At 38.0% G+C, this 14,033-nt stretch overlaps 1 protein-coding gene across 1 annotated transcript in view; it reads right to left on the bottom strand.

Annotated features, from left to right (window-relative positions):
- The window catches only part of LOC128661354 (zinc finger protein 585B-like), a 93,692-nt gene that overhangs the window by 23,172 nt on the left and 56,487 nt on the right, over positions 1-14,033 (bottom strand). Inside the window, exon 2 of the mRNA XM_053715618.1 lies at positions 13,360-13,475. Coding sequence (XP_053571593.1) covers positions 13,360-13,475 — 116 coding nt within the window. The remainder of the gene's footprint in view (positions 1-13,359; positions 13,476-14,033) is intronic.

Here is a 14,033-nt window from a genome sequence, read left to right as displayed (position 1 = left end):
ATTAATATTTATTTTACAGGCAACTTGGTATTTATTTTAACTAGGTACAATAGCTATTAAATAGTTAAGAACTATTTAATAGTTACCTAGTTAAAATATTTACAAAATTACCTGTAAAATAAATCCTAACCTAAGATATAATTAAACCTAACACTACCCTATCAATAAAATAATTAAATAAACTACCTACAATTACCTACAATTAACCTAACACTACACTATCAATAAATTAAATAAACACAATTGCTACAAATAAATACAATTAAATAAACTAGCTAAAGTACAAAAAATAAAAAAGAACTAAGTTACAGAAAATAAAAAAATATTTACAAACATAAGAAAAATATTACAACAATTTTAAACTAATTACACCTACTCTAAGCCCCCTAATAAAATAACAAAGCCCCCCAAAATAAAAAATTCCCTACCCTATTCTAAATTAAAAAAGTTACAAGCTCTTTTACCTTACCAGCCCTGAACAGGGCCCTTTGCGGGGCATGCCCCAAGAAGTTCAGCTCTTTTGCCTGTAAAAAAAAACATACAATACCCCCCTCCCAACATTACAACCCACCACCCACATACCCCTAATCTAACCCAAACCCCCCTTAAATAAACCTAACACTAATCCCCTGAAGATCTTCCTACCTTGTCTTCACCATCCAGGTATCACCGATCGGTCCTGGCTCCGATATCTTCATCCAACCCAAGCGGGGGCTAGACATCCACTGAAGAAGTCCAGAAGAGGGTCCAAAGTCTTCCTCCTATCCGGCAAGAAGAGGACATCCGGACCGGCAAACATCTTCTCCAAGCGGCATCTTCTATCTTCTTCCATCCGGAGCGAAGCGGCAGGATCCTGAAGACCTCCAGCGCGGAACATCCATCCGGCCCGACGACTGATCGACGAATGACTGTTCCTTTAAGGGATGTCATCCAAGATGGCGTCCCTCGAATTCCGATTGGTTGATAGGATTCTATCAGCCAATCGGAATTAAGGTATGAATTTTCTGATTGGCTGATGGAATCAGCCAATCAGAATCAAGTTCAATCCGATTGGCTGATCCAATCAGCCAATCAGATTGAGCTTGCATTCTATTGGCTGTTCCGATCAGCCAATAGAATGCGAGCTCAATCTGATTGGCTGATTGGATCAGCCAATCGGATTGAACTTGATTCTGATTGGCTGATTCCATCAGCCAATCAGAAAATTCATACCTTAATTAAGGGTTAGACTTAGCTTTAGGGGTTAATACATTTATTAGAATAGCGGTGAGCTCCGATCGGAAGATTAGGGGTTAATAATTGAAGGTAGGTGTCGGCGATGTTAGGGAGGGCAGATTAGGGGTTAATACTATTTATGATAGGGTTAGTGAGGCGGATTAGGGGTTAATAACTTTATTATAGTAGCGCTCAGGTCCGCTCGGCAGATTAGGGGTTAATAAGTGTAGGTAGGTGTCGGCGACGTTGTGGGGGGGCAGATTAGGGGTTAATAAATATAACATAGGGGTCGGCGATGTTAGGGCAGCAGATTAGGGGTACATAGGGATAACGTAGGTTGCGGCGGTTTACGGAGCGGCAGATTAGGGGTTAAAAGTGTAATGCAGGGGTCAGCGATAGCGGGGGCGGCAGAATAGGGGTTAATAAGTGTAAGGTTAGGGGTGTTTAGACTCGGGGTACATGTTAGGGTGTTAGGTGCAGACGTAGGAAGTGTTTTCCCATAGGAAACAATGGGGCTGCGTTAGGAGCTGAACGCTGCTTTTTTGCAGGTGTTAGGTTTTTTTTCAGCTCAAACAGCCCCATTGTTTCCTATGGGAGAATCGTGCACGAGCACGTTTTTTGAGGCTGGCCGCGTCCGTAAGCAACTGGTATCGAGAGTTGCATTTGCGGTAAAAATGCTCTACGCTCCTTTTTTGGAGCCTAACGCAGCATTTTTTTGAACTCTCGATACCAGAGTTAATTTTATGGTGCGGCCAGAAAAAAACCCGCGGAGCGTTAACAGCCCTTTTACCGCCAAACTCCAAATCTAGGCCTATATGTTTTTATTTTTTATTGTATTACTATTATATTTAAATGAAGCCCCCATATGATATGGGATTTTTTTTTAATGAGGTGCATCTTGAGGCATACAAACAATATATGAATCATATAAATCATTGCAATGTGATAAAGGTATCAAAACAAATACTACATCAGCACTGAGAAATTTCCACATTACTCGCTATAGTTATAAACATAAAATATAACAATTTTCACTGTTTCCAAGTAAAAGCTTTAAGTCTGAAAAGAACTGTATATAAATAGTATGCCGATAAAATTCTAAACCCTCCGATCATCTGGTGAGGCCACTTATGGACCTCCAAAGCTTATAAGGCATTTAAAATAGCGGTGGGTATGCTAGAAAAAAGGAGACTACTCATGAGCCTCTAGTGAGAGATCTCATTTTATTTGTATTATGTTATACTGATAACAAGATGATAGAATAAAATGTTCTGATTAGAATGTGAAAGGTCCCCAAGAACAAAGGAGGTTATGATAGACCTCTTTAAGCTAGAGATAGGCAACATTAAGGGGGTAGTAAACTATGGTTATATAAAGTTGATATTTGTAACTTGTATTTCAGGAGATTGTAAAGTATCTAGGTAGAGGATTTTTGTATGCAGATAAACATAAGGTTTACCTGCATGCGTGACCAGAGGGGAGTGATGAACAGCTCTAGGATAGTGGACAATCATGTAATAAGTAAGAAACGTATCTTAGGATCAATTTGCACCAGGTAAATTAGAAATTAACCTAAGTGGTTCATATGTAATGTGAAGCCTGATAGAGTTGCGCCACATTTATCCTACATAAAAAAACATACATAACCTAAGATATAATTAAACCTAACACTACCCTATCAATAAAATAATTAAATAAACTACCTACAATTACCTACAATTAACCTAACACTACACTATCAATAAATTAATTAAACACAATTCCTACAAATAAATACAATTAAATAAACTAGCTAAAGTACAAAAAATAAAAAAGAACTAAGTTACAGAAAATAAAAAAATATTTACAAACATAAGAAAAATATTACAACAATTTTAAACTAATTACACCTACTCTAAGCCCCCTAATAAAATAACAAAGCCCCCCAAAATAAAAAATTCCCTACCCTATTCTAAATTAAAAAAGTTACAAGCTCTTTTACCTTACCAGCCCTGAACAGGGCCCTTTGCGGGGCATGCCCCGAGAAGTTCAGCTCTTTTGCCTGTAAAAAAAAACATACAATACCCCCCCCCCAACATTACAACCCACCACCCACATACCCCTAATCTAACCCAAACCCCCCTTAAATAAACCTAACACTAATCCCCTGAAGATCTTCTCCAAGCGGCATCTTCGATCTTCTTCCATCCGGAGCGAAGTGGCAGGATCCTGAAGACCTCCAGCGCGGAACATCCATCCGGACCGACGACTGAACGACGAATGACTGTTCCTTTAAGGGACGTCATCCAAGATGGCGTCCCTCGAATTCCGATTGGCTGATAGGATTCTATGCGAGCTCAATCTGATTGGCTGATTGGATCGGCCAATCGGATTGAACTAGATTCTGATTGGCTGATTCCATCAGCCAATCAGAAAATTCCTACCTTAATTCCGATTGGCTGATAGAATCCTATCAGCCAATCGGAATTCGAGGGACGCCATCTTGGATGACGTCCCTTAAAGGAACAGTCATTCGTCGTTCAGTCGTCGGTCCGGATGGATGTTCCGCGCTGGAGGTCTTCAGGATCCTGCCACTTCGCTCCGGATGGAAGAAGATCGAAGATGCCGCTTGGAGAAGATGTTTGCCGGTCCGGATGTCCTCTTCTTGCCGGATAGGAGGAAGACTTTGGAGCCTCTTCTGGACCTCTTCAGCACCGGATTATGGATCGCCAACCCCCGCTTGGGTTGGATGAAGATCTTGGAGCCAGGACGGATCGGTGATACCTGGATGGTGAAGACAAGGTAGGAAGATCTTCAGGGGATTAGTGTTAGGTTTATTTAAGGGGGGTTTGGGTTAGATTAGGGGTATGTGGGTGGTGGGTTGTAATGTTGGGGGGGGGGTATTGTATGTTTTTTTTTACAGGCAAAAGAGCTGAACTTCTTGGGGCATGCCCCGCAAAGGGCCCTGTTCAGGGCTGGTAAGGTAAAAGAGCTTGTAACTTTTTTAATTTAGAATAGGGTAGGGAATTTTTTATTTTGGGGGGCTTTGTTATTTTATTAGGGGGCTTAGAGTAGGTGTAATTAGTTTAAAATTGTTGTAATATTTTTCTTATGTTTGTAAATATTTTTTTATTTTCTGTAACTTAGTTCTTTTTTATTTTTTGTACTTTAGCTAGTTTATTTAATTGTATTTATTTGTAGGAATTGTGTTTAATTAATTTATTGATAGTGTAGTGTTAGGTTAATTGTAGGTAATTGTAGGTAGCTTATTTAATTATTTTATTGATAGGGTAGTGTTAGGTTTAATTATATCTTAGGTTAGGATTTATTTTACAGGTAATTTTGTTATTATTTTAACTAGGTAACTATTAAATAGTTCTTAACTATTTAATAGCTATTGTACCTGGTTAAAATAAATACAAAGTTACCTGTAAAATAAATATAAATCCTAAAATAGCTATAATATAATTATAATTTATATTGTAGCTATATTAGGATTTATTTTACAGGTAAGTATTTAGCTTTAAATAGGAATCATTTATTTAATAAGAGTTAATTTATTTCGTTAGATAAAAATTATATTTAACTTAGGGGGGTGTTAGTGTTAGGGTTAGACTTAGCTTTAGGGGTTAATCCATTTATTAGAATAGCGGTGAGCTCCGATCGGAAGATTAGGGGTTAATAATTGAAGGTAGGTGTCGGCGATGTTAGGGAGGGCAGATTAGGGGTTAATACTATTTATGATAGGGTTAGTGAGGCGGATTAGGGGTTAATAACTTTATTATAGTAGCGCTCAGGTCCGCTCGGCAGATTAGGGGTTAATAAGTGTAGTTAGGTGGAGGCGACGTTGTGGGGGGCAGATTAGGGGTTAATAAATATAATATAGGGGTCGGCGATGTTAGGGCAGCAGATTAGGGGTACATAGGGATAACGTAGGTTGCGGCGGTTTACGGAGCGGCAGATTAGGGGTTTAAAAAAATATGCAGGGGTCAGCGATAGCGGGGGCGGCAGATTAGGGGTTAATAAGTGTAAGGCTAGGGGTCTTTAGACTCGGGGTACATGTTAGAGTGTTAGGTGCAGACGTAGGAAGTGTTTCCCCATAGGAAACAATGGGGCTGCGTTAGGAGCTGAACGCTGCTTTTTTGCAGGTGTTAGGTTTTTTTTCAGCTCAAACAGCCCCATTGTTTCCTATGGGGGAATCGTGCACGAGCACGTTTTTGAGGCCGGCCGCGTCCGTAAGCAACTCTGGTATCGAGAGTTGCATTTGCGGTAAAAATGCTCTACGCTCCTTTTTTGGAGCCTAACGCAGCATTTGTTTAAACTCTCGATACCAGAGTTAAATTTATGGTGCGGCCAGAAAAAAGCCCGCGGAGCGTTAACAGCCCTTTTACCGCCGAACTCCAAATCTAGGCCTAAGACTGGGTAATATATGATGTTCAGCGTACCCCTCTTAACATGGTGCTAGTGATGACCGCATGGTCTGACTGCAGTAATAACAGAGAGATCACCTGGGAGGTTGTATGCCCTCATATTCCTAATTTCTTCTGCTATAAATTACCAAATATATTAAACCCTCATAAGTTTATATCATGTATATCATGTATGTTTGTTACTGAGATCTTTGAAGTCCAATGTACATAAAATATACACTGCTAATACGGTCCGGTTCTACTATGAGCGCATAACTTAGCAATATACCATTCTCAGCTTCCCCTCTCAATATGGTATCAATGACGACCACTAGGTCTGATCAAGACTCTCATGGAGAGACCATGTAGGGGGATACATGTGCCTAAATTGTTTATTTTCTCTCTCCAATTCCCTCAGTTTATCTGCATATAGTTTTAACTCCACCTTATTTATCAGCCAGCAAGGTCCGTCTCAATATTAAAATAGTCAGAGGTCCAATTAAGCCATATATTAGATCATACTCACATCCCCCAGCTTCCCATTACTATATGATGTCATAATGTAGCCCACGCTTGCTAGCTGTGAGAAGTCTATCTATGTAGGCTATACATTGATGCAGATCTAAAAGTCATTGCTGTCTCATATACCCCCCTTCCTTATGTCTAGCTCTATTTACCAGTCCAAGAGGACTATTTTTTTTCTCATTGCACAGCTGTAGAAATCTCCTCTTATAATTACTTATTGACAGCACTTTCCACTAAACCTTTATGATACATTTTGCTATAGTGTTCCATGACTTCCTGCTACCTATATATATCCATATCTCACTATCTACCATACACATGACTATATCAAATCACCAGACCCCCTCTCTATAGATTTTTGAATATCAATGGTCCCAACAAGAATCAGTCACAGATCAGTGGGATAAATGTTCTAATGATAAACAGGTGCAGCTAATAGAAATAAGAACAAAATACAGAACAATATTTTCTCATCATTATATAAAACACAACAGTGTGAGGCTGTTAATAAAGATTTATGTCAGGTTTTGCATATTACCGTTTAGCAGAAGCTCTGTAAGTATAAAGTCTCTCTGGTTCCTCCTGTGATATCACTGAGTGTTACACAGATATTTATACTAATGTGGGAGTGTCACCTTTCTCTGTGTGACTCACATGAGTAAAACTTGTCAGTTGGGAGACAATGAGAGGGTCACACCTGGACTTTTGTTCTCATATAGATGTCTATTGTCCCCTCTGGTGTCACATGAATACAGAGTCCCTGCATCCCCCTCAGGGAGTGATTATCATATGGATAAGTAAGGAGGAAACAAATGGTTTATTTAAATGTGAGAGATTTCTTTCATGTAATTGGCAAGAGTCCATGAGCTAGTGACATATGGGATATACAATCCTACCAGGAGGGGCAAAGTTTCCCAAACCTCAAAATGCCTATAAATACACCCCTCACCACACCCACAATTCAGTTTTACAAACTTTGCCTCCTATGGAGGTGGTGAAGTAAGTTTGTGCTAAGATTTCTACGTTGATATGCGCTTCTCAGCATTGTTGAAGCCCGATTCCTCTCAGATTACAGCGAATGTCAGAGGGACGTGAAGGGAGTATCACTTATTGAATACGATGATTTCCCTAACGGGGGTATTTTTCTTAAGTTCTCTGTTATCGGTCGTAGAGATTCATCTCCTACCTCCCCTTTTAAGATCGACGATATACTCTCAATTTACCATTACCTCTACTAATAACTGTTTTAGTACTGGTTTGGCTATCTGCTATATGTGGATGGGTGTCTTTTGGTAAATATGTTTTTTATTACTTAAGACACCTCAGCTATGGTTTGGCACTTTATGCATTTATATAAAGTTCTAAATATATGTATTGTACTTATATTTGCCATGAGTCAGGTTCATGTATTTCCTTCTGCAGACTGTCAGTTTCATATTTGGGGAATATAAACATCTTTTAAAAATGAAATTTATTTCTTACCTGGGGTTTAGTCTTTTTTTCAATTGACTACTTCTTACAAATTGAGGGCGGTATTATGCCCGCGGGTGCGACAAATGCTAAACTTTATTGCTGGCGCGAAAAAATTTTTGCCGCGAAAAAGTACGTCTATGATGCAAGTTAGTCATTTCCGGCGTCATACTTGACGCCAAGACCTTTCACACGGTTGCATCATTAGTGACGCGAGTGTGTCATTTCCAGTTATTTTTTGGCGCCAAAAAAGTTTAGTTACGTTGTGCGTCATACTTGGCGCCAAACTCTTTCATTATTTCAATACCCCATTGATGTTTGCCTCTTGATTTTTTTCTCTATCAGAGGGCTATGCTATTTTCATTTTTTCCCATTCCTGAAACTGTCATATAAGGAAATAGATAATTTTGCTTTATATGTTGTTTTTTCTCTTACATTTTGCAAGATGTCTCACTTTGATCCTGCCTCAGAAGCTTCTGTTGGAACATTGCTGCCTGACATCAGTTCTACCAAAGCTAAGTGCATTTGTTGTAAAATTGTAGAAATTATATCGCCGAATGTCATTTGTAATAGTTGTTTTGATAAACTTTTACATGCAGATAATGTGTCCATCAGTAATAGTACATTGCCAGTTGCAGTTCCTTCAACTTCTAATGTGCATAATATACCTGTAAATTTTAAAGAATTTGTTTCTGATTCTATTCTGAAGGCTTTGTCTGCATTTCCACCTTCAAATAAATGTAATAGGTCTTTTAAAACTTCTCATTTAGTTGATGAAATTTCAAATGACCAACAATATGATAATTTATCCTCTTCTGATGAGGATCTATCTGATTCAGAAAATCCTCCTCAGACATTGACACTGACAAATCTACTTATTTATTTAAAATTGAGTATATGGGTTCTTTATTAAAGAAGTGTTAATTACTTTGGATATTGAGGTAACCAGTCCTCTTGACGTTCAGTCTAATAAACGTTTAAATGCTGTTTTTTAAACCTCCTGTGGTTTCTCCAGGGGTTTTTCCTATTCCTGAGGCTATTTCTGATATGATTTATAAGGAATGGAATAAGCCAGGTACTTCTTTTATTCCTTCTTCAAGGTTTAAAAAATTGTATCCTTTGCCAGCAAAATCTAGAGTTTTGGGAAAAGAACCCCAAAGTTTCTTTGGCTGATGTTGCGGCTGCATCAACTTTCTGGTTGGAGAATTTAGCGCAACAAGAATTGGATTCTGACATATCTAGCATTATTCGCTTACTGCAACATGCAAATCATTTTATTTGTGATGTTAGATCCATGTCTTTAGCTATATTAGCTAGAAGAGCTTTGTGGCTTAAATCTTGGAATGCTGATATGACATCTAAATCTAGATTACTATCTCTTTCTTTCCAAGGTAATAATTTATTTGGTTCTCAGTTGGATTCTATTATTTCAACTGTTACTGGGGGAAAGGGAGTTTTTCTGCCTCAGGATAAAAAACCTAAGGGTAAATCTAAGGCTTCTAACCGTTTTCATTCCTTTCATCAGAATAAGGAACAAAAACTCAATCCTCCCCCAAGGAATCTGCCTCCAATTGGAAGCCTTCCTCAAATTGGAATAAATCCAAGCCTTTTAGGAAACCAAAGTCAGCCCCTAAGTCCGCATGAAGGTGCAGCCCTCATTCCAGCTCAGCTGGTAGGGGGCAGATTAAGGTTTTTTCAAGGATATTTGGATAAAATCTGTTCAAAATCAATGGATTCAGAGCATTGTCTCTCAAGGGTATCGAATAGGTTTCAGAGTAAGACCTCCTGTGAGAAGATTTTTTCTCTCACGTATCCCAGTAAATCCAGTAAAAGCTCAGGCTTTCCTGAAGTGTGTTTCAGACCTGGAGTCTTCAGGGGTAATCATGCCAGTTCCTCTTCTGGAACAAGGTTTGGGGTTTTATTCAAATCTATTCATTGTCCCAAAGAAGGAAAATTTATTCAGACCAGTTCTGGATCTGAAAATTTTGAATCGTTATGTAAGAGTACTAACTTTCAAGATGGTGACTATAAGGACTATTCTGCCTTTTGTTCAGCGAGGACATTATGTCCACAATAGACTTGCAGGATATATAACTTCATATTCCGATTCATCCAGAACATTATCAGTTTCTGAGATTCTCTTTTCTAGACAAGCATTACCAATTTGTTGCTCTTCCATTTGGCCTAGCAACCACTCCAAGAATCTTTTCAAAGGTTCTGGGTGTCCTACTTTCTGTAATCAGAGAACAGGGTATTGCGGTGTTTCCTTATTTGGACGATATCTTGGTACTAGCTCAGTCTTTACGTACTGCAGAATCTCACACGAAGCAACTAGTGTTGTTTCTTCAGAAACATGGTTGGAGGATCAATTTACCAAAAAGTTTCTTGATTCCTCAGACAAGGGTCACCTTTTTAGGCTTCCAGATAGATTCAGTGTCCATGACTCTGTCTCTAACAGACAAGAGAAGTTTAAAATTGGTTGCAGCCTGCCGGCACCATCAGTCTCAGTCATTCCCTCCAGTGGCTATGTGCATGGAAGTTTCAGGTCTCATGACTGCAGCATCGGATGCGATCCCCTTTGCTCGTTTTCACATGAGACCTCTTCAGCTTTGTGTGCTGAATCAATGGTGCAAGGATTATACAAAGATATCACAATTAATATCCTTAAATCCCAATGTACGACACTCTCTGACATGGTGGATAGATCACCATCATTTAGTTCAAGGGGCTTATTTTGTTCTATTATTTCAACTGTTACTGGGGGAAAGGGAGTTTTTCTGCCTCAGGATAAAAAACCTAAGTATTTGTTATCCTCATCTACAATCTTGATCTACAAGTTTTAAAGAATTTTAGTCAAAATTACAGCGGAATATATTATCTCATTCACATAAAGGCTTGTCTGTTCCAACCAATCAGACACCTTGGAAAATTTTTCATGCAAACTGTGAGTAATTACTTTTCCACTTAAAGTCACATCAAAAGCTACAATCTTGATCTACAAGTTTTACAGAATTTAAGTCAAAATCACAGCGGAATATATTATCTTATTCACATAAAGGCTTGTCTGTTCCAACCAATCAGACACCTTGGAAAAATTTTCATGCAAACTGTGAGTAATTACTTTTCCACTTAAAGTCACATCAAAAGCTACAATCTTGATCTACAAGTTTTACAGAATTTCAGTCAAAATCACAGCGGAATATATTATCTTATTCACATAAAGGCTTGTCTGTTCCAACCAATCAGACACCTTGGAAAAATTTTCATGCAAACTGTGAGTAATTACTTTTCCACTTAAAGTCACATCAAAAGATACATGCAAATCATCAGATGAACATTTATTTCCACCTTCCACGATAATTATTTTTACCTTTATTTTTGTTCTTATCAAATGCTTTGAATACTATAGTATGAATGTAATGTCATTTTAACTTCAAGATATTTTAACTATACTATTTTCCTCAAGGTAATAGAGCTCTTTACCACTAACTTAATCAAGTCAGAACTTATAATCTAGTCAAATATTGTGTTTTTTAATTACAACAATTAAATATTCTGTTTTTTAACCTCTTATAGTCATACCTCCATTATTTTTCACCTATTTGTTCACCCATTTCTTAGTGCAATATATATTGCAGAAAAATCAAAAATTAACACGAGAAGCTCATCTATAGGTCACGATTACACACATATATATGTATTGAAATACACACAGCTCCCCTCACCTGTTTTCTTTTACCCCATCGATCCCTCACAGTTGTTTGAAGGAACAACTGTATATTAGGGTTGAGCTGTCTCAATCCAATAGGTGCACTCACTCTTAATTGTTTTTCACTAATAATCTTTAACCTTCTTTAGAGTTAGAGACACACCTTTATAATTCCCAAAATTTTCCATCACTTATTCACTCATTGATACACTACGATTATTAATATATACAGGGAGTGCAGAATTATTAGGCAAGTTGTATTTTTGAGGATTAATTTTATTATTGAACAACAACCATGTTCTCAATGAACCCAAAAAACTAATTAATATCAAAGCTAAATATTTTTGGAAGTAGTTTTTAGTTTGTTTTTAGTTTTAGCTATTTTAGGGGGATATCTGTATGTGCAGGTGACTATTACTGTGCATAATTATTAGGCAACTTAACAAAAAACAAATATATACCTATTTCAATTATTTATTTTTACCAGTGAAACCAATATAACATCTCAACATTCACAAATATACATTTCTGACATTCAAAAACAAAACAAAAACAAATCAGTGACCAATATAGCCACCTTTCTTTGCAAGGACACTCAAAAGCCTGCCATCCATGGATTCTGTCAGTGTTTTGATCTGTTCACCATCAACATTGCGTGCAGCAGCAACCATAGCCTCCCAGACACTGTTCAGAGAGGTGTACTGTTTTCCCTCCTTGTAAATCTCACATTTGATGATGGACCACAGGTTCTCAATGGGGTTCAGATCAGGTGAACAAGGAGGCCATGTCATTAGATTTTCTTCTTTTATACCCTTTCTTGCCAGCCACGCTGTGGAGTACTTGGACGCGTGTGATGGAGCATTGTCCTGCATGAAAATCATGTTTTTCTTGAAGGATGCAGACTACTTCCTGTACCACTGCTTGAAGAAGGTGTCTTCCAGAAACTGGCAGTAGGACTGGGAGTTGAGCTTGACTCCATCCTCAACCCGAAAAGGCCCCACAAGCTCATCTTTGATGATACCAGCCCAAACCAGTACTCCACCTCCACCTTGCTGGCGTCTGAGTCGGACTGGAGCTCTCTGCCCTTTACCAATCCAGCCACGGGCCCATCCATCTGGCCCATCAAGACTCACTCTCATTTCATCAGTCCATAAAACCTTAGAAAAATCAGTCTTGAGATATTTCTTGGCCCAGTCTTGACGTTTCAGCTTGTGTGTCTTGTTCAGTGGTGGTCGTCTTTCAGCCTTTCTTACCTTGGCCATGTCTCTGAGTATTGCACACCTTGTGCTTTTGGGCACTCCAGTGATGTTGCAGCTCTGAAATATGGCCAAACTGGTGGCAAGTGGCATCTTGGCAGCTGCACGCTTGACTTTTCTCAGTTCATGGGCAGTTATTTTGCGCCTTGGTTTTTCCACACGCTTCTTGCGACCCTGTTGACTATTTTGAATGAAACGCTTGATTGTTTCGATGATCACGCTTCAGAAGCTTTGCAATTTTAAGAGTGCTGCATCCCTCTGCAAGATATCTCACTATTTTTGACTTTTCTGAGCCTGTCAAGTCCTTCTTTTGACCCATTTTGCCAAAGGAAAGGAAGTTGCCTAATAATTATGCACACCTGATATAGGGTGTTGATGTCATTAGACCACACCCCTTCTCATTACAGAGATGCACATCACCTAATATGCTTAATTGGTAGTAGGCTTTCGAGCCTATACAGCTTGGAGTAAGACAACATGCATAAAGAGGATGATGTGGTCAAAATACTCATTTGCCTAATAATTCTGCACTCCCTGTATTTATCCAATTATAAACTTATCTAAATATGGACATTTTTGCTCAAAGAGAGGAAATCCTCCAAGGAATCTTCTCTGATAATAATAGCACAGAGTTTAACACCTTGCACAATACCCCTAAAAATCTCACCGATCTATGTGAAAATTTAGAAAACCTACTAATAAAAGAACTAAAAAACACCATTGAAATCAAGTACACAGAAAAATAAATCGCAAATAATATGGTCCCTAGAGGACTCCGCTTAAAGAAAAACTGTACCTTTGACCTGAATAATGATCTCTCAAATGAATGGTTCGAAGTACTCGAAACAGCGTCTTTAGGACTCATGAAAATTATAGTGAAGTCAAGAAATATTTCATTAAATGAAACCAAAACTGAAATAGACAAACATAAAATCACTATGAAAACATTTGAAAATAACACTGAATTCATAAATTATCAAAAAGAAATTTTTAAAAATATTTCATTGTTCAAAGAAAACATTTTAGCAAATAAAATATCTAAATACAACAGAGATTTAGAAGATTATTCAGACAATGACATCACAGATATACCTATAGAAACTAATCCTATTGTAGAAAACAATGACAATCTGACACCTTCCCATGCTCATAAAAAAGACAGATCTTTCATATTTGGTAAAAATAATCAACAAAACACCAAACAAACCATAGCCACCACATCCAATAACACAGTACAAAGAAAGCAAACAAACCACTATGTATCATACAGACACAAAGACGAACAACCATATAAACAGCAAAATCATACATACATGAATAGAAACCCAGAAAACAATTATCATCAGGAGAATTATTATACTGACCGCAAAACACAAGATGAACATTCTTTCAACTATAAGAGACAAGAAATGAGATCACAAAGAAACTACTCCTCAAATTACACATATCACAATAATAGAGACCATGCTC

Source organism: Bombina bombina, chromosome 5 (genome assembly GCF_027579735.1).
Source record: "Bombina bombina isolate aBomBom1 chromosome 5, aBomBom1.pri, whole genome shotgun sequence".
NCBI lineage: Eukaryota > Metazoa > Chordata > Amphibia > Anura > Bombinatoridae > Bombina > Bombina bombina.
The sequence above is the reverse complement of the archived record's forward strand: the minus strand, read 5'-3'. Positions and strand labels throughout refer to the sequence as shown.